The 21,576-nt window shown below is 36.5% G+C and overlaps 1 protein-coding gene across 4 annotated transcripts; it reads left to right on the top strand.

Moving 5' to 3' along the window:
* Positions 1-805: 805 nt before the first annotated feature.
* PRG4 (proteoglycan 4) lies at positions 806-21,572 on the top strand. Of its 4 annotated transcripts, none has more exons than XM_081225464.1 (11): positions 808-969; positions 1,284-1,385; positions 4,299-4,421; positions 5,723-5,842; positions 15,850-17,640; positions 18,219-18,296; positions 18,855-18,991; positions 19,272-19,428; positions 19,891-20,088; positions 20,527-20,664; positions 21,436-21,572. In XM_081225464.1, the coding sequence occupies exons 2-11, from the start codon at positions 1,310-1,312 to the stop codon at positions 21,531-21,533; spliced, it is 2,916 nt and encodes a 971-aa protein (XP_081081590.1). In that variant the 5' UTR covers positions 808-969; positions 1,284-1,309; the 3' UTR covers positions 21,534-21,572. The 4 variants fall into 4 exon arrangements, with proteins under 4 accessions (XP_081081592.1, XP_081081593.1, XP_081081590.1 ...); XM_081225465.1 differs by having other exon boundaries at positions 809-969; positions 20,539-20,664; XM_081225466.1 differs by lacking the exon at positions 4,299-4,421 and having other exon boundaries at positions 806-969.
* Positions 21,573-21,576: the final 4 nt, after the last annotated feature.

Consider the following 21,576-nt stretch of genomic DNA (forward strand, 5'->3'; position numbering starts at 1 on the left):
TTGACAGTTCACATTTTCTCTGTGGCAAGGAAGTTAATTAGTAAGTAAAAAGACCTTTTCCAAACAATGCTGGGCTTAAATAAAGGGACTAAGGGAGATATCAATGCAATTTTTAAGCAGGTTTTTACATAGTAAAGGAAGTTATAAAATCCACAGTGTACATCATCTACCAATAGGTAGAATCGAAAGCATATTTTCTGCGCTCAGTGAAAATGAAAATACTCAAGAAACGTACATTAGAATTAATAGTATAAGTTCAGAAAATTTATGCCACAAACTGACACTAGATAAGTTTCAAAATCACTCTTTGCTGGATTAACTGGGGGAAAAAAAAAGAAAGAAAGAAATGACACCAGCATTTGACTATTTTAAAATTGCTGCACTAGTCAAAGCCTGCCAGAGCAATTTACCATCTCAGAACAATTTGTTCACTTCACTTAGAAATTAGAAGTGTGTTTGGGCCAATAAATCTAAATTTATTTGTAGTAGTCATTTTTCTTAATGGAAGTGTTTTCCAGATGTTGCCTAAGTCTAGTCGTCTGGGACCTCTTCCAATAAATGAGGAAAGTTTGATTTCATAGGTTGTCACTGTTGATTTTGTCTAACCTTTGGACTAATTGGTTCATCCCAATGTATTTGCCCTGATATATAAGACTTCCAGGACATTGGAGAAATTCATCTCTCCTTTTACCGGTAAGTGTCAAAGTTAACTTGCTTCATGGAATTAAATGTGTTTTCAGTTCAATAGGGATATACCTTATTAAAGGTGTTTGAAAAGATTTATAAGGATAGTGGTTGGGAAGTTTTGAAAAGGATCATATTTATGCAATACACCTGCTGGAAGCTTATAAATTTATTTTGAGAGTTAAGGGAAAGTTGGAACGATAATTCTTGTTTGTTATTTAAATTTTACTGAAGCTGGTTATTTATTTATTTATTTTCCCCAAGATAGGATTTAAAACCTGTACTGTAAGTACATGCTGTAATTTGAATAGAGTTTTAAGATAACTCTGTTTTCTATTTGGGGAGATTCTAAAGTATTAAAATCATCAGTAACATGACTGAGATGGTAATTTGATTATTTTTTTCTGTATAAGATTAAATCTAATGGTCAAATATTTGCCGTGAATTAAGGCTGGTTACTTTTAAAAGTCTTGCTTCAAGAATCAGATGGTTTTTATCATTAAATTGCATTTTAAAAATTACTGAAACACTGTATGTAACACAGGCATAAGTTAGTGGTGATATTCAAGAGCAGTTTTCTGATACTTTTTTCTTTTCAGCGAGGGCTCAGTACCGGAAAACAACCATGGAGGGGAAAATACTTCCCATTTACTTGTTGTTGCTGCTTTCTGTTTTCTTGATTCAGCAAGTTTCTTCTCAAGGTAACTTAACCATCAAAAATACTTTTATTTAACAGCTATTGCTAATCATTCAGTTCTGACTTTTATGACAACAAAAGAAATAGATTTCTAAAAACATATATTTGCTTGAGTTTAATACATAATAAAAACTTAAAATTGTGTATAGAATATATAGCATATTTATAAGCATTTTGTATTATGAAGTTTTTCAAGAAGTTTTGAGCTTTTCTATAGGATAATTTTTGTACTCATTATTCCTATAGTTCTCCCAAAGGTTTAAAAAAATATAGACACTTACACAATAAAACTATGCTGAAATGATACAATATCATCGGATTAACTGAAATGAACAATATGCATATAGCATATAATTTTTTCCTACATGTTTACAAAGAAATTTATTCTTTTACATCAAATAAATTATGGCATCATGTCGATATAGATATATTACAATGAACATTTACAATGTTTCAAATGACATTTTATTAATCTTGAAAATGCGCCTTCTTTCTTATAAGGACTGTTCATCCAGATATAAATTTACACAGGTATGAATGTCATTTTATATTATAATATTGAACCATTCACAGCCCTCCAAAAACAGAGTTAGTCCTGGATGAAGAGTTCTTGTTATTCATTTTTAGAGAATGTTAAGGTACATTCAGTGTAATTACCTTAACAGAAGTCTCTAGCATCACAAGGTAAATTACTTAACGATAACACCAAGCTTTGGATATTTGTTTCCTTTTCTTTTTTTTTTTTTTTTTTGGTTCAAGTTACTGTTTTTTTTTTTAATTAATTTTTATTGGAGTATGGTTGCTTTACAATGTCCTTTTTCGTTTTTTCTTTTTCTTTGATAAGCAAAATCTGAGAGAAGAAAAAATGTGCATGATTGTTATGGCATTGTTTACATTTCCAGTAAAATAATTAAATAAGCCTGAGCATGTGAGATAGCTGCCTGCCATGGACATAGTTTCAGAATCACTTAGATAAGGTGGAAAAACACATGAAAGCAAATATAAATATTTAATCAGGAATGACGAATACCAGGGTGTATCCAAACCCTCTGCTCTCTCAGAATAATATTACAAGGTTCATAACACTGGGTGCATTTCCTAAGCTACTTCTCCTCTGTGATGCAATTGGCTGTTCACTAGAACAGTTTTACTCTCCTTTAAATAAATGAAATTAAAATTAGTTGTTAAAATCAACATCAATAAAAGTAGGACAGCCATTAAATCTATGGAAATAAATTTTCCTGTAAAGGTGATTGACTTCCTATTTCAGAAATCTGCTAGTTATAAAAGAATAACCTTTTGATGTTGTCTTGTCTGCTTTTCTTGCCTTCTCAGCCTCTTCCCATTCTTTTTTCTTTATATATATGTATTTATATACATACACTATATATGATATGCATTTTTGTATGTATTGTGCACATGTGTATGTAAAAAGTTCTGAAAGTTGTCCTAATGTTTACTGTTTTATTTGCATATTAAGACTTTAACTTTCCTGGACTCATTATTTTGAGTAATTTTTCAGTGTGCTTCAGCATCCCTCTATGGATTTAGGACACTGCACCTGCCAGTTTCTATTCCAGAGGTGGATTCAGTTGTTACATTTCTGAGGTTATCTCTCAGGGAGGTTTTCAAGGTGTTTTCTAAGTGACTTAAAAATATAGTTAAGGATAATTATGCTTTTATTTTTGTTTTGTTTTACCCAAAATAACTCTGTTCATGACCTTTATTCAAGTCCAGATGCTTTTCAAGAGTCACCTATTTGGTACTCTCTTTAGTGGTGGTCGTAAGCATCTGACTTCCCCAACACTTATAGAGCCCAGTTATCCCCACCCATGAAAGGAGTAGGAGCCTAGGAAAGTTTGTGCTGGCATGACTATCTTGCTGTAAACGTATGATCAGAAATGAGAGGCAATGTGATCAGGACAAGTTTGGGTATCAGAATCAGATATATCAGGGTTCAAATTCTAGGTGGGCTGTTTACTTAGGATGACCATATAATTTGCTATGCAAATCAGGACACTTCTAAGAGTGAAAGAGGTCACTATGAATGATTTTTTAAATTTTATTTATTTTATTTTTGGCCGCATTGGGTCTTTGTTGCTGTGCCCAGGCTTTCTCTAGTTGTGTCGAGTGGGGGCTACTCTTGGTTGCGGTGTGCGGGCTTCTCATTGCAGTGGCTTCTCTTGTTGCAGAGCATGGGCTCTAGGTGCGCAGGCTTCAGTAGTTGTGGCTCGCGGGCTCTAGAGCGCAGGCTCAGTAGTTGTGGCACACGGGCTTAGTTGCTCCGCGGCACGTGGGATCTTCCCAGATCAGGGCTCAAACCCGTGTCCCCTGTGTTGGCAGGAGGATTCTTAACCACTGCGTTACCAGGGAAGTCCACTATGAATGATTAATAGGTGTTAATTGATCTGTAATACATATATACTTGAGTTATTAAGTAGCTGGGTGCCCTTGAGCAAGTTATTAAAATTTCTGTTTCAGCTTTCTTATCTCTAAAAAAGAGGCTACTAATACTCTCCTGGCAACGTTTCATAAGCATTAGAGATAAGGTATGACTCAGTGCCCAGCACAGAGATGCTCAGTAAATGGCAACTAGTCATCATCCTAGTAGCAGCATCAGTAGAGCTGTAGCTGCCAGCCCTCCTCCAGGAATACCACCCTCTTTTGTGCAAAACCATTACTCAGCCTGATTTTCAAAAGTGCATTTATCTTCTCAGTCTAGTAATGAATAAAATGGCATGATGAAGGTCACCTAGGAGACCAGGCAAAGGTCACCTGGACCCATTGCTAACCATCATTCCCAACCTTTCCAATTGATAAAGTTCTGCCCCACCAAGCAGCTTTGTCCTCCTCCCTAGATTTCTTCCTTTTTACAAAGTGGCTTGGCCCTGTTTACACTAGTGTTGTATAATTTTAGATTTATCAAGCTGTGCAGGGAGATGTGGGGAAGGGTATTCTAGAGATGCCACCTGCAACTGTGATTATAACTGTCAACACTACATGGATTGCTGCCGTGACTTCAAGGAATTCTGCGCTGTAGGTAAGTCCTGAGAGCTGGTGTCTCCTCTGTCAAGCACATGTCCTGTGAGAGTCCCCTTGCACCGCTTGCAGTGCTGTTGTCACACTATTTCACTTCTCTGTGCTGAAGTGCCTTTCCCTTCCCTCGTGTAAGTGCTGCAGTGTGCTGTGCCTGAGGGTGGTGTCAAAGCTTGTGATCACTGGGGGAGGTTAAGGGAAGCCTGGAAGTCTGTCACTTGCACAAGGTTATTGACTAGTGCCAAGTATCATGTCTTGTTTTAAATAGAGACAATACTATGACTCAGGAATCATTAAGTAAATAGTAATGAGTAATTCTTTGCTATTAACCAGAGAGGTAATTGCTTAGGGATGGAGCCCTTCAATAGCTTCATCAAAAAATTCATGGACATAAAATAATCTTGCTTACTGTTTAACTTTTTGGTATTAATATGTTTCTAAATTACCTGAAAAAGGCACTTTAAAAGTGTTTAATAGTGAGTGTATAATGATGAATTTCAGTTACATCCCAAAGGGTATGAATTTTAAATTATGATACTTCATTTAAACATACTTTGGACCGTTTTCTTGTTAATGTGCAAATATTTCATATTTAATTTATGAAAGTTATAATTAAAAGTGGCTCAAAGTTATATTTGCTTCAGAATTTGCATGTGAAGTTGATAAATATATTGTTGTACAATTTGTTTGTTGTGTAAGGTAATTATTTCAAATAGTCCTGAGTAAATCATCGTGGCTTTAACCAAGGCTTTTATGGAAATGAGCAGGCTTCTTATATAGTCCATATCATGGGATTAGGCTGAAATCTTTCAACTCTACACCATGCCCAGTTTGTCATAACAAAGGTTTCTGTATCATAAATGATTTTTGAGCCTAAACAGTGACTATTTATATTAAGCCAGCTCTTTAGAATATATTGTTGTAGAATATGCATGCTCAATTGACAAAAATCTACTTAAAAAGTAGCAGTATCAAAAGGAGAATGGTGAGAATTCATATGAAGTGTACTTACCTCTTTAGACATTTCCCAATTTTCCACTGTCCATACTTGAAGTGACTCAGACAGCATTGGGGTGTCTCTTGGAGCCTTGAAGGGCAAGAAAATTTTCCTTAGTCACCATATTTCTTTCTTGACTAGGGCTGTCTCCACTTGGGAAACCATCTATCTTCCAAATTCCAAATAAAAGACTTAGCTATACACTTTTGGAACTCTAGTCAGCTATAAGGTGGGAAATGACTATCAATACATGGGCATGACTGATTGTGTAACCAATAATCCATAATGTTTTGTTTTGCTCTGGGTAGAGTTTTCCTGTAAAGGCCGCTGCTTCGAGTCCTTTAAAAGAGGGAGTCCGTGTGACTGTGACTCAGAATGTAAGAAGTATGGCAAGTGTTGTTCCGATTATGACAGTTTTTGTGAAAAAGGTAAGCATCCCAGTACCAATCAGTGCCTCTCAGTACAGCCAGATCTGTGCACCTATCTTAGCTTCACTGATAATGTCTTAACATGCGGTCCAACTCAGGTCTTGATTTTACTAACATATATGCTATTTCATATTAATTTTGTTTCACCAAGATGAATTAAAGAAGGAATGCTTTTTCTAAAGCACTCCCTGGCTCAGCCAGGCTCCAGGAGTGCAAGTGATTGCAGGTTGAGTAACGGAGAGGATAGGGGCTGGGCATACATGCTTTTCTCCTCCAGGTGTGGTTCAATTTCAGGTTAAATCAACAGTAAGCAGCTCATTTGATGATTTCTTGTCTAATTCTATGGTGATGACCCCACAAAGTCAACTGTCCTTTGAGCTATCTGTGCTTTTGCTCTCAATGTTTTTGAGTGTATATTTGAGGGCAGAATCAACATGTCCAGCTTCTCTGAACTAGTAAATTTGAGTCAGTTTAAAGCACTAAGTTGATAGACAAACCAAGAAGCTAACTGTCCATTGTATTTCCCTTCTGATCTCTACAGTCCCCTCAATAGTCTCTATCTAAATGCCTGTGTGTGAAGGAGTCAATAAATAGAGGTAGTTCCATTTTAGAATCCTCTTCTCTGGTTTTGGTCCTGAAGGAGTACTCTGAGGGCATAATAAAACCCTCCAGATTTACCAAAAAAAAAAAAAAAAAAAAAGGACTTTAAACAATGTACTTAAATAATGAATTCCTTTCTTTTACCAAATGTTTGTTCTTAAATCCTACTCTGTTAAAACAAGAATATCTATGGGGGTAAAAGTGAAAATAAGCATTGCTTGCATGATCTTATTTTATTTAAACAAGGCTGCACCTTCTGCTTCTTTCAAACAGTGGAGAAATAGGGTGGAGAACTATTAATCAGCATAGTTAAGGAATATTTCTTAACTCTTCAATGTTTTCATTGGAAAGCATTCCAAAAATAATGGAGACACCTTCCCTGTAATCAAAATCGCAGAGTTCAGAGTTCCTACAGCTTTCAGAAGGACACATGAGATGAGTGCTCCATATTTACTCATCACTCTGATAATTGTTTTGGCTGTGAGAGAAAAAACTAAGAATTTATTTTGGGCAGAGGATGGATGGGGAGGGAAGATGGTTAGAGAATGACAAAGCATTGAGAGAACATGTTAATAAAGACAATAGTTTATGCTACCAAGTGGTGGGTCAGATTACTTGAGGTTTTTGTAAAACTCAAGGATAAAAAATTGATGAAGGTAGTGCATCATTTACAGAATTCACAGAGATAGGGTCCAACTGAAAATGAAGGCATCAACTAGATCTTCAGTACTTCATTTTTATTTATTTTCTTTTAAATTTTAAAATTTTATTTTACTTATTTTTTTATACAGCGGTTCTTATTAGTCATCCATTTTATACATATTAGTGTATATATGTCAATCCCAAACTCTCAATTCATCACACCACCATCCCCCTCCCACAGCTTACCCCCCTTCATGTCCATACGTTTGTTCTCTACGTCTGTCTCAATTTCTGCCCTGAAAACCAATTTATTTGTACCATTTTTCTAGGTTCCACATATATGTGTTAATATACGATATTTGTTTTTCTCTTTCTGACTTACTTCACTCTGTATGGCAGTCGCTAGATCCATCCACGTCTCTACAAATGACCCAATTTTGATCTTTTTATGGCTGAGAAATATTCCATTGTATATATGTAACACAAATTCTTTATCCATTCGTCTGTCAATGAGCATTTAGGTTGCTTCCATGACCTGGTTATTGTAAAAGGTGCTGCAAAGAACATTGGGTTGCATGTGTATTTTTGAATTATGGTTTTCTCCGGGTATATGCCCAGTAGTGGGATTGCTGGATCATATGGTAGTTCTATTTTTAGTTTTTTTAAGGAAACTCCATACTGTTCTCCATAGTGGCTGTATCAATTTACATTCCCACCAACAGTGCAAGTGGGTTCCCTTTTCTCCAAACCCTCTCCAGCATCTGTTGTTTGTAGATTTTCTGATGATGCCCATTCCAACTAGTGTGAGGTGATAGCTCAATGTAGTTTTGATTTGCATTTCTCTAATAATTCGTGATGTTGGGCAGCTTTTCATGTGCTTCTTGGCCATCTGTATGTCTTCTTTGGAGAAATGTCTATTTATGTCTTCTGCCCATTTTTTGATTGGGTTGTTTTTTAAAATATTGAGCTGCAGGAGCTGTTTATATATTTTGGAGATTAACCCTTTGTCCACTGATTCATTGCAAATATTTTCTCCCATTCTGAGGGTTGTTTTTTCGTCTTATGGTTTCCTTTGCTGTGCAAAAGCTTTGAGTTTTCATTAGGTCCCATGTGTTTATTTTTGTTTTTATTTCCATTATTCTAGGAGGTGGATCAAAAAAGATCTTGCTGTGATTTATGTCAAAGAGTGTTCTTCCTATGTTTTCCTCTAAGAGTTTTATAGTGTCCGGTGTTACATTTAGGTCTCGAATCCATTTTGAGTTTATTTTTGTGCATGGTGTTAGGGAGTGTTCTAATTTCATTCTTTTACATGTAGCTGTCCAGTTTTCCCAGCACCACTTATTGAAGAGACTGTCTTTTCTCCATTGTATATCCTTGCCTGCTTTGTCATAGATTAGTTGACCATAGGTGCATGGGTTTACCTCTGGGCTTTCTATCCTGTTCCATTGATCTATGTTTCTGTTTTTGTGCCAGTACCATATTGTCTTGATTACTGTAGCTCTGTAGTATAGTCTGAAGTCAGGGAGTCTGATTCCTCCAGCTCCATTTTTTTCCCTCAAGACTGCTTTGGCTATTCGGGGACTTTTGTGTCTCCATACAAATTTTAAGATTTTTTGTTCTAGTTCTGTAAAAAATGACATTAGTAATTTGATAGGGATTGCATTGAATCTGTAGATTGCTTTGGGTAGTATAGTCATTTTCACAATATTGATTCTTCCAATCCAAGAACATGGTATATCTCTCCATCTGTTGGTATCATCTTTAATTTCTTACATCAGTGTCTTAAGTTTTCTGCATACAGGACTTTTGTCTCCCTAGGTAGGTTTATTCCTAGGTATTTTATTCTTTTTGTTGCAATGGTAAATCGGAGTGTTTTCTTAATTTTTCTTTCACATTTTTCATCATTAATGTATAGGAAAGCAAGAGATTTCTGTGCATTAATTTTGTATTCTGCAACTTTACCAAATTCATTGATTAGCTCTAGTAGTTTTCTGGTGGCATTTTTAGAGTTCTCTATGTATAGTAGCATGTCATCTGCAAACAGTGACAGTTTTACTTCTTCTTTTCCAATTTGTATTCCTTTTATTTCTTTTTCTTCTCTGATGGCCGTGGCTAGGACTTCCAAACCTATGTTGAATAATAGTGGTGAGAGTGGACATCCTTGTCATGTTCCTCATCTTAGAGGAAATGCTTTTAGTTTATCACCATTGAGAATGATGTTTGCTGTGGGTTTGTCGTACATGGCCTTTATTATCTTGAGGTAGGTTTGCTCTATGCCCACTTTCTGGAGAGTTTTTATCATAACTTGGTGTTGAATTTTCTCAAAAGCTTTTTCTGCATCTATTGAGATGATCATATGGTTTTTATCCTTCAATTTGTTAATATGGTGTATTGCATTGATTGATTTGCATATATTGAGGAATCCTTGCATCCGTGGGATAAATCCCACTTGATCATGGTGTATGATCCTTTTAATGTGTTGTTGGATTCTCTTTGCTAGTATTTTGTTGAGGATTTTTGCATCTATATTCATGAGTGATATTGGTCTGTAATTTTCTTCTTTTGTAGTATCTTTGTCTGGTTTTGGTATCAGGGTGATGGTGGCCTCATAGAATGAGTTTGGGAGTGTTCCTTCCTCCTCAATTTTTTGGAAGAGTTTGAGAAGGATGGGTGTTAGCTCTTCTCTAAATGTTTGATAGAATTCCCCTGTGAAGCCATCTGGTCCTGGACTTTTGTTTGCTGGAAGATTTTTAATCACAGTTTCAAATTCATTACTTTTGATTGGGCTGTTCATATTTTCTATTTCTTCCTGGTTCAGTCTTGGAAAATTATACCTTTCTAAGAATTTGTCCATTTCTTCCAGGTTGCCCATTTTATTGGCATAGAGTTGCTTGTAGTAGTCTCTTAGGATGCTTTGTATTTCTGCGGTGTCTGTTGTAACTTCTCCTTTTTCATTTCTAATTTTATTGATTTGAGTCCTCTCCCTCTTTTTCTTGATGAGTCTTGCTAATGGTTTATCGATTTTGTTTATCTTCTGAAAGAACCAACTTTTAGTTTTATTGATATTTGCTATTGTTTTCTTTGTTTCTATTTCATTTATTTCTGCTCTGATCTTATGATTTCTTTCCTTCTGCTAACTTTGGGTTTTGTTTGTTCTTCTTTCTCTAGTTCCTTTAGGTATAAGGTTAGATTGTTTGAGATTTTTCTTGTTTCTTGAGGTAGGCTTGTATAGCTATAAACTTCCGTCTTAGAACTGCTTTTGCTGCATCTCATAGGTTTTGGATCGTTGTTGTTTTCATTGTCATTTGTCTCTAGGTATTTTTTGATTTCCTCTTTGATTTCTTCAGTGATCTCTTGGTTATTTAGTAATGTATTGTTTAGCCTCCATGTGTTTGTGTTTTTTACGTTTTTTTTTCCCTGTAATTGATTTCTAATCTCATAGCATTGTGGTCTGGAAAGATGCTTGATATGATTTCAATATTCTTAAATTTACTGAGGCTTGATTTGTGACCCAAGATGTGATCCATCCTGGAGAATGTTCTGTGCGCACTTGAGCAGAAAGTGTAATCTGCTGTTTTCGGATGGAATGTCCTATAAATATCAACTAAATCTATCTGGTCTTTTTTGTCATTTAAAGCTTCTGTTTCCTTATTTATTTTCATTTTGGATGATCTGTCCATTGGTGTAACTGAGGTGTTAAACTCCCCCACTATTACTGTGTTACTGTCCATTTCCTCTTTTATAAGTTAGCAGTTGCCTTGTGTATTGAGGTGCTCCTATGTTGGGTGCATATATATTTATAATTGTTATATCTTCTTCTTGGATTGATCCCTTGATCATTATGTAGTGTCCTTCCTTGTCTCTTGTAACATTCTTTACTTTAAAGTTTATTTTATCTGATATGAGTATAGCTACTCCAGCTTTCTTTTGATTTCCATTTGCATGGAATATCTTTTTCGATCCCCTCACACTCAGTCTGTATGTGTCCCTAGGTCCGAAGTGGGTCTCTTGTAGACAGCATATATATGGGTCTTGTTTTTGTATCCATTCAGCAAGCCCGTGTCTTTTGGTTGGAGCATTTAATCCATTCACGTTTAAGGTAACAATCGATATGTATGCTCTTATGACCATTTTCTTAATTGTTTTGGGTTTGTTTTTGTAGGTCCCTTCTTCTGTTGTGTTTCCCACTTAGAAAAGTTCCTTTAGCATTTGCTGTAGAGTTGGTTTGGTGGTGCTGAATTCTCTTAGCTTTTGCTTGTCTGTAAAGCTTTTGAGTTCTCCATCGAATCTGAATGAGATCCTTGCCAGGTAATCTTGGTTGTAGGTTCTTCCCTTTCATCACTTTAAGTATATCATGCCACTCCCTTCTGGGTTGTAGAGTTTCTGCTGAGAAATCAGCTGTTAACTTTATGGGAGTTACCTTGTATGTTATTTGTTGTTTTTCCCTTGCTGCTTTCAGTACTTTGTCTTTAATTTTTGCCAGTTTGATTATGATGTGTTTCGGCGTGTTTCTCCTCTATGGGACTCGCTGTGCTTCCTGGACTTGGGTGGCTATTTCCTTTCCCATGTTAGGGAAGTTTTCGACTGTAATCTCTTCACATATTTTCTCCGGTCCTCTCTCTCTTCTCCTTCTGGGACCCCTATAATGCGAATGCTCTTGCATTTAATGTTGTCCCAGAGGTTTCTTAGGCTGTCTTCATTTCTTTTCATTCTTTTTTCTTTATTCTGTTCCGCAGCAGTGAATTCCACCTGTCTTCCAGGTCACTTATCCATTCTTCTGCGTCAGTTATTCTGCTATTGCTTCCTTCTGCTGTAGTTTTCATTTCAGTTATTGTATTGTTTATATCTGTTTGTTTGTTCTTTAATTCTTCTAGGTCGTTGTTAAACATTTTTGCATCTTCTCGATCTTTGCCTCCATTCTTTTTCTGAGGTCCTGGATAACTTCACTATCATTATTCTGAATTCTTTTTCTGGAAGGTTGCCTATGTCCACTTCATTTAGTTGTTTTTCTGGGGTTTTATCTTGTTCCTTCATCTGGTACATAGCCCTCTGACTTTTCATCGTCTTTTTGTGAATGTGGTTTTTTCCCCCACAGGCTGCAGGATTGTAGTTGTTCTTAGTATTTCATTTAAAAAAAATAACAATCAAACTCTCTTGCGACTCACCACTTAGTCTTTTTTTTTACAATTAATTATTTTCGGCTGCGTTGCATCTTCTTTGCTGCACACGGGGTTTCTCAGTTGTGGCGAACAGGGGCTACTCTGTTTCAGTGAGCAGGCTTCTCATTGCAGTGGCTTCTCTTGTTGCAGAGCACAGGCTCTAGGTGCACAGGCTTCAGTAGTTGTGGAACGTGGGCTCAGTAGTTGTGGCGCATGGGCTTTGTTGCTCCACGGCATGTGGGATCTTCCCAGACCAGGGCTCCATCCCGTGTCCCCTGCATTGGCAGGCGGATTCTTTACCACTGCGCCACCAGGGAACACTTATTTGTTTTAAGATTGCTATAGATACCACTTGTAGGCATCTATATATCTCAAAGTCATAACATTTCAAGAATTGAAGCAGTCAAGCACCTCTAAATGTGGGTGAGAAAACAATCTAAGAAGTTAAATAGTTTGCTCAAGATCACTAGTTAAAATGTGATAAAACTGTTTCTCAAGTTGAGGTACCTGGTGTTTTTGTGGGGTGGGAGGAGAAAGAGGGAAAGGTATGGTGGTCAGTTCTTGCAGATTGCAAAAACAGAGTTCTGAGGAGAAGTTTGGTAAGAGCAGGAGGATTTATCACCACTGTCCTCTCCCCAGAGTGCTTCCCCCCACCCCGTTCTCTGCTTTCTTATCTTTCAGAAGTCCTTCTTCTTTTCTTCTGGTTCTTAATGGTCAAACATGTTCCATGTAGGTTAAAAAGATACACATCAAACCACTAAGCTGTTTATCTTGGAGAAGGGCAATACATTTTGAGGAAAGCATAATGTGAAGGTGTGAAATTCTTCCACGAGTTAATATTTATGTAGAACTTTTGTAATTAAGAAAAAGAAAAAAAGAAACGTAAATTGGTATCATTTGATTTAAATGAATATGAAAACAGGAAAATGTAATTTTTATATTTATCTTCTCGAGAGCACAAACATCTGTCAACCACATGCAGTGATTATTTTGATATCACAGAAGGCTGGCACAAAGTATAGAGCTCATAAAGTATTTTTTAGGCAGGCAAATACCTTCAGAAATCATCTAGAAGAAAGACCTCTGTATGCAGGCAAGAGGGGTTCAAGAGGGTTTTCCCATTTGCCCAAGGTCACAACGATAGACCCTTGTAGGTCTAGAACTGGAAGTCTTCTGGCTCCTGAGCCAAAGGCTCCCCATCATAATTTACAATTTGAGAACCAATTTTTTGTAGCAATGCATCTTCACATAGCTTGGAGTAGTTGGTGTTGGACTAAAACCCTGCCTATACAGGTTTTCACCAGCATTTACTCTTGAAGCCAGATGCATCAGTGCCTTTCACAGTTAGAGTTGCTGATGAATATGAACAAGTTAACCGACCCATCTTGCTTGGTCTCAGTGCACAGTCCTGCATCACCACCACCTTCAAAGTCTGCACCTCCACCTCCAGGAGCAACTCAGACCATTAAATCAACAAACAAACATTCACCCAAATCATCAAGCAAGAAGACTAAGAAAGTTATAGAATCAGAGGAAATAACAGAGGGTAGGAAGATGACAGATGTAAAAAAAATGAGGTTTCTGAGATGAAATAACCTGTAGGTGGACTTTTATAAGACTCCTTATAGTACAGGGTGATCTTCTGAGTCATTAAAGGCTCATCACACTGCTTGGTTTAGGGCAGAGTTTAAGCCAAAGTATAAATGCTCAGTTATTTATTTTCCTTATTTACCAAACTCAGTATGGGAGTAGGTTAAAATAATCAGAAGAAACAAGTCTTACTGTTTAAAAAAAAAAGTCATGATTTTGTTTGCAGAACAATTTGATTCTGTAAGATTTGGGGAAGTTGAGAGAAAGTTATATAGTTATACTGCTAGTTATCTGTGACAAACTCAGGTGCCTTGCTTTTAACTGACATTTACAAGACCTGTTGCTCATAGTACTGATAAAACAAGCAGAACACAGACATTTGTAGATCAATAAACAGCATTTTTGTTGTATTTGAACTGGCAGTTCTTTTTTGCTTTAAATCACAGTTGGTGTGATCAACTTTTTTATTTGATTTATAGAACATTCTGTTTCTGAAAATCAGGAGTCTTCCTCCTCCTCTCCCTCAGCTTTTCGGAAAATCAAGTTTTCCAAAAATTCAGCTGCTAATAGAGAATTAAAGAAGAAACCCAAGGGTTTGAGCATTGATAAAGATCAGTGACTATATCAATGCCATGTTAACAATAATGACCTAAAAGTAAGGCGTGTGGGTAGAATGATTTGAGGACATTTCATATTTGGGGGGGTATGTAACTTCATAAAAATTACTTTAGAAGATACCAGTGAAAATTTCCTATAGGAAATTAGTGCCAAGCAGCTAGGTAACCACTCTATAAAGCAAAGGAAGAAGATACTATAGAAGCAACTGTAGAACCACAGGATGGCACCAGAGATGACTATTAAGTTTTCTATTTCAAGTCCTGTCTACCTGATATCATCTCTTCTCCTTCCTCTATCTTGTCTTTTCATTTCTCCTTCCCCAGATTTATTTTATTTAACTTTTATATACTTCTTTAAGTGTTTTAAAATGTTAATCCATTAAATTCCCATAATTTCTGAGAAAGGCAATATTATTATCCACATTTTACAGATCCTCATTATTTTCCTAATAAATTATCTGTCATATCTGGCTGATTTTTCTGTAGTAGAGAAACTACAGAATTGGCTATTATCTCCTGAGAAGAGATTCCCTTTGTTCTTTTTTATTATTTCCTGAATTTCTAAAATACATTCTCATTCTCCAGGAAATACTGGATTTTGGATACTGGAGTTTTGAAGAACTCATTTCCTGTGTGGTTATTTCCCTGAAGCCTTCTTTCCAGCTGAATAGCCAGATATTTAATCTTTGAGTCATCCAGAGAGTCTTGCACACAATAGAAGTGTTGCTAAATGGAGCTCATCTCAGTGATGTGCCTCTTGGGCTCTGTATGTCACCTATGGGGTAGCTGCTAGGGGAAATCCTGTTAAACAGGGTCCTTTTGCTGCCATGGCATCCTAATCTCCTCTCTGTATCCCGAGACTGCTGAGTTTATACAGGCAGAGGAAAGAAAGCAGTTAAAAGCCATGTGCACAGAAGCAGGACTAAGCAGGAACCATGGGGGTGACTGGAACAGATTCCTTGGATGTAGTTATAGAGGCCTCTGAGGGAATTGGCGCAGTTAGTCTAAAAGATGTTGGAACTAGGTTTCCAGTAGGAAGGAAGTGGCACTGAGCAATAAGGAATAAGAAGAGTTGAGAAAGTGACGGGCAAAGAACATTGACATAAAGAGTAGAATTAGTGTTACTGATCATATTGATCATTTCAAAGTTGCCACTTGCTTCCATATATTAATTCTATTGAGTTTTACTTGTGTTTTTCACCCCTTATCCCATTCATTCCCTAAAATAGCCCAATAAGATAGGTTGTGTATCATTTTACAGTAATTTAGTAGACATGTTAGAAATGAGCAATTTGCCTAGAGACAACACAGCTAGTCAATGATAAGGATGGCATCTTTATGTCACTATTAAAGAAAAAAAAACTATACAAAAATAAAAGATGTATATTTTTTTCACTAGTAAAAGACAACAAGAAGAAAAGAACCCCTAAAAAGAAACCTACCCCAGAACCACCAGTAATAGATGAAGCTGGAAGTGGACCGGACAACGGTGATTTCAAGCTCACCCCAACTCCTAACATTCCCACCACTCAACGTAATAAAGTTACCACAACTCCCAAGGTTACAATAGTAAAACCGATACTTTCTAAACCCAGTATTCCACCTAATTCTAACACAACTAAAGAGACGCCTTTGACAGCCAATAAGGAGACAACAGATGAAACTAAAGAGACTTCTACAACAAATAAACAGACTTCAACTACTGCAAAAGAGAAGACTACTTCAGCTAAAGAGACACAAAATGCAGAGAAAACATCTACTAAAGATTTTGCACCCACATCTGAAGTTCCTGCTACATCTACACTCAAAGCTGAAACTATAAGCAAATCCCCCACTCTCACCTCTCCCAAAGAGCCAGATCCCACCACCAAGGAATCTACACCCACCACCACCAAGGAGCCAGCTCCCACCACCAAGGAATCTACACCCACTACCACCAAGGAGCCAGCTCCCACCACCAAGGAATCTACACCCACCACCACCAAGGAGCCAGCTCCCACCACCAAGGAATCTACACCCATCACCACCAAGGAGCCAGCTCCCACCACCAAGGAATCTACACCCACCACCACCAAGGAGCCAGCTCCCACCACCAAGGAATCTACACCCACCACCACCAAGGAGCCAGCTCCCACCACCAAGGAATCTACACCCATCACCACCAAAAAGCCAGCTCCCACCACCAAGGAATCTACACCTATCACCACCAAAAAGCCAGCTCCCACTACCAAGGAATCTACACCCATCACCACCAAGGAGCCAGCTCCCACCACCACCAAGGAGCAAGCTCCCACCACCAAGGAATCTACACCCATCACCACCAAAGAGCCAGCTCCCACCACCACCAAGGAGCCAGCTCCCACCACCACCAAGGCGCCTGCTCCCACCATCCCCAAGGAGCCAGCTTCTGCCACCCCCAAGGAACCTACTCCAAGTTCTCCTAATACACCTGCTCCAACCACCTCAGAGGCCTCTACTTCAACTATCACCATGGAACCTCCCACTACTCCTAAGGGCCCTGCTGAATCAACTGAGTTTCCTGTAGAACCCACACCAAAGACTCTTGAAAACAGTCCCAAGGAGCCTGCTGTACCTACAACCAAGGCTCCTAAAGTGACCAAACCTGAAACGACTACAACAGCTAAAGACAAGGCCACAGAAAAAGACACAACTGATACCATGGCATCATCCAAAATTACTCTTAAAGCAACAACTCTTGCACCCAAAGTAATGACAGCAACAAAAAAGACAACTGAAGAGACTAAAAGCAAACCTGAACCAACAACAGCTATACCAAAAGGTACAGCTACTAACTCTCAAGTGACAACTCCTAAACCCCCAAAACCAACCAAAGCACCCAAAAAGCTCACTTGTACCAAAAAGCCAAAAACACCTCAAGTGAGAAAACCAAAGACTACACCAACTCCCCCAAAGATGACATCAGCAATGCCTAAATCAAACCCTACCTCTTTAGCAGAAGCCAAGCTCCAAACCACCACCAGCCCTAACCAAACTCCCAACTCAGAAATAATCGAAGTAAACCCAAAGAATGAAGATGCAGATGCTACTGAAGGAGAAAAACCTCACATGATTCCTAGGCCCCCTGTGTTAACTCCTATAGTTATTCCAGGCACTGATTTCATAGGGAGAGGACCCAGTCAAGATATTGGCATCAACCCCGTGTTTTCAGGTAATATGAATCAGTTACTTTCATGTTTAAAATTGGCAATGTTAACTTAAATCTTTCTGAACCAGGATGCCCTGATTTAGTATTATTCTATTGATATATATTATTTAGAACCCTGAACTTGTGAAGTTTTACATCTTCTCTACAGGTAAGCAGAGGGGTAATCACAGTAAGTTTATTTTGTTATTTGGAAAATCAAGTAATAACCTAGGATTGCAAAAATCTGCAATATTCTTTTCCAAACCAATTCCACAGGGCAATCAGAATTGAGAAACAAGAATTTCACGTTGAGATCGAATATCCAATATTTGTCTAATTTACATGAAGATCAGGTACCCTGACCCATTCCAGTTCATAATTTATTTTTATATAACACTTTTTGAATAATATCACCTTTAAGGAAAACAACTATGAGATATATCACTTCTTTTTCACCTCTGAAATACATGTACCTCAAATTATACTCTTCAAGAGCTTAGGAAAGGGTGAACAGAGGAAACAGAACCCAGTGGGAGGATGTGAAAAGAACGGAACACTTTTCTCATTTTTATATTGGCTTAATTTGTGTTAATTTGTTTTAGATGAGACTAATATATGTAATGGTAAGCCAGTAGATGGACTGACTACCTTGCGCAATGGGACATTAGTTGCATTTCGAGGTGAGTTTTGCACACATTTCTTTTTCTGCCCTTTGTTTTTTACTTGGTGTTTATGAGAGCGAGAGCCATAGGAGAGTACAAGTTTGGGCTGAGCTTCCTTGGAGGGAAACCTGATTGATGAACTTACCTCACACAGTATTATAAGGACCTGAGGGTAAATACCAAAATATTGGATTAACAAAATTAGACATAGTAAAGTAACAAACAAAATAAAGTTATTTAATTATAACTCCTTAATTCTAACAGGTAAAGAAATTGAGAGATAAGTGATTTTCTGTAAATCACAAAGCCAGAAGGCTCTTTCTAGAGAAGCTGGGAAACTAAAATATTTTAAGTTATGCTAAATTTCAGATTTGAGAAATATCTACTCTCAGAAATGTTCAAATACTACCTTCTGTATTAGTACTCAAAATTCTGACTAAACATCATAGAATGCTTGTTAACACATTCAATCTGGTTCTTTATGATAAACTTTTTAAAAGATTTCATTTTGATTTCTTCTGGGTTAGGTTTTAGTCTTCATTCAGCTTGTAGACTGATCATCACTTTCAATTTTAGGTCATTATTTCTGGATGCTAAATGCATTTAGTCCACCATCTCCACCTCGTAAAATTACTGAAGTCTGGGGCATTCCCTCCCCCATTGATACTGTTTTTACTAGATGCAACTGTGAAGGAAAAACTTTCTTCTTTAAGGTAAGAAAAATATCTTTGTGAGAGAAATCAGCAAATAGTTATTCTTTATTATGACAATTTAACCTCCACTTCAGAAGGGTCTCCATATTTTAATAAACTATCATTAAAATTTAATAAATAGTTAACATTCAATTTGGTAACATTGTCAACTTATTCAAATACTTAACTAAGTTAAAACTTTCTCCCTATACTTAAATCTAAGAATGAGTTCCTAACCTTTTTTTTCCTTTTTAACCTTTTAAAAAAGCTGTTCACATCATTTCCTCTTTTTAATTACCAGGATTCTCAGTACTGGCGTTTCACCAATGATATAAAAGATGCAGGGTATCCCAAACTAATTCCAAAAGGATTTGGGGGACTAAATGGAAAAATAGTGGCAGCTCTCTCAATAGCTAAATACAAGAACAGACCTGAATCTGTGTATTTTTTCAAGAGAGGTATGTGTTACATAATTGACAAAATTAAAAAACTTTTAAGGAGTGATCTGCCAGGAAAATTTTATTCAATATTTCCATTTACTATAGGGTTTACTGTCAAAACATATCTTTAATGTCTAGAATCAAGTATTTTCAATTAAAAAATAAAAATTAAGGGCAGTAAGAAGTATTTAGCTCTCTCACCATGCAAATCACAATTTCATGAGTTTTCAGGACATTGATATAAAGAATGTTATTTATTTTCAAAGTTAAATATATAACTATGCAATTTGTTGGCTTTATTCACAAGTACTTCGAGATTTAGTAATTATTTTTATAATACCTTGACTAATAACCATTATTAATGTCTGGACATACTTTATGAAAATCATTGTTTCCTCTACCTTGTAAAAGCTCTTTTCTATCTCTTTTGGGAATTAAAATTAATTTTCATATTGTATGTGATTTTCTAATTCATCATAGGTGGCAGCATTCAGCAGTATACTTATAAACAGGAACCCACCCAAAAGTGTACTAGAAGAAAGCTTGCTATAAATTATCCAGTGTATGGAGAAACGACACAGGTTAGGAGACGTCGATTTGAACGTGCTATAGAACATTCTCAAACACACACCATCAGAATTCACTATTCACCCATCAGAGTCACTTATCAAGACAAAGGTAATATTTTTTACTGTGTTAAAAATTCTTATACATGAAGTAGATATAATAGTTTCTTACAGAGTATGGCTTATTAAATATAAATACTGACCATATAACCCTAATACTTATTAATGCAAAACATCAATATGCTTCAATGAATGACCAAAGATCAATACTTTTTTCTTTGTGGCTAAGAAAGGCAATTTATTCAGGCTCGTTAATTATAATACCATTAACCAAGAACACTAAATCCAAATCTGTAACCCTTAAAACAGTCCTAAAAGGTAGATATTTGTACCATATCAGAGATGGCAAAAGCTGAGGCATTGAAATTAACTTACCCAAGGTAACAGAGCTACTGAGTGATCAAACTGGGATTAAAACCCAGGTCTGTTTGACTCGAACAGCTGCTTTTTCCAATACAGTACATTGCCTTTCAATCTGATACCTTTAAAGTGTCATCTGCAGGTTTCCTCCATAATGAAGTTAAAGTGAGTACACTGTGGAGAGGACTTCCAAATGTGGTTATTTCAGCTGTATCACTGCCCAACATCAGAAAACCTGATGGCTACGATTACTATGCCTTTTCTAAAGGTAAGTTATTAAGTAAAGTCTTAATAGCTTTCTGAAGATGGTACCTAATCTCTGAAACATGAATAAATTCAAAGCAAAAACAAGTGTTCAATGGTGACTAAAGGTGAGAAATTAAATTATATCACTTATTCTAATTATTCTGAAGAAGAGAAAGTTTAGATTTTTGCTTTAGTTTCAATTAAATTGAATGGATTGCAATTCATTTCTGCCCTATCATTCATGAGATTAAAGCCTATTACGAAGAAACATCCAATTAATTGAGTAAAACTGCTACTGAAAACAATATTTTACTTCTATTATCTGTGGCATTTAACAGAGGTTTTGTTTGCCACGAAGTTGTACTGATTTACATCATTACACAGTCTGTAAGATCAGAAAGAAGGTGCTGAGAAACTAATTTTATTAAAAAAATTATATTGCCTGGGCTATTTTTCCTTGAAAAGTCCATAAAAATATAAGTTATTCTGCCTATATAAATGACATCAGAATGTATTTTTTTAAAGAATAAAACCCAAATGAATTATTTTTTAAACTAACTCGGTTTTCTCAAATTCTTACTTTGAAAAAGCAGAGTTAAACCTAATTTTATTGAAAGATGGTGAAAGATCAGTCAAGGCAATTGTTTTTCTCTTTGTCAGAAAGTTCAAATTAATTAATACATTTCTGATATTAAAATGATAAATACTGTCTTTGAGTACAATAATAAACTATTTTTAAGTTCAAGTGTTTTCTTTTCTTTTTAATTGAAAAAATGACTTCTCTTCTGTTTAGATCAATACTATAACATCGATGTGCCAACTAGAACAGCAAGAGCCATTACTACTCGTTCTGGACAGACCTTATCTAATGTCTGGTACAACTGTCCTTAGACTGATGGGCAAAGGAAGAATCGACTAACTAAAATGAAGAAAA

Source organism: Mesoplodon bidens (genome assembly GCF_964165515.1).
Source record: "Mesoplodon bidens genome assembly, chromosome: 2".
Lineage (NCBI taxonomy): Eukaryota > Metazoa > Chordata > Mammalia > Artiodactyla > Ziphiidae > Mesoplodon > Mesoplodon bidens.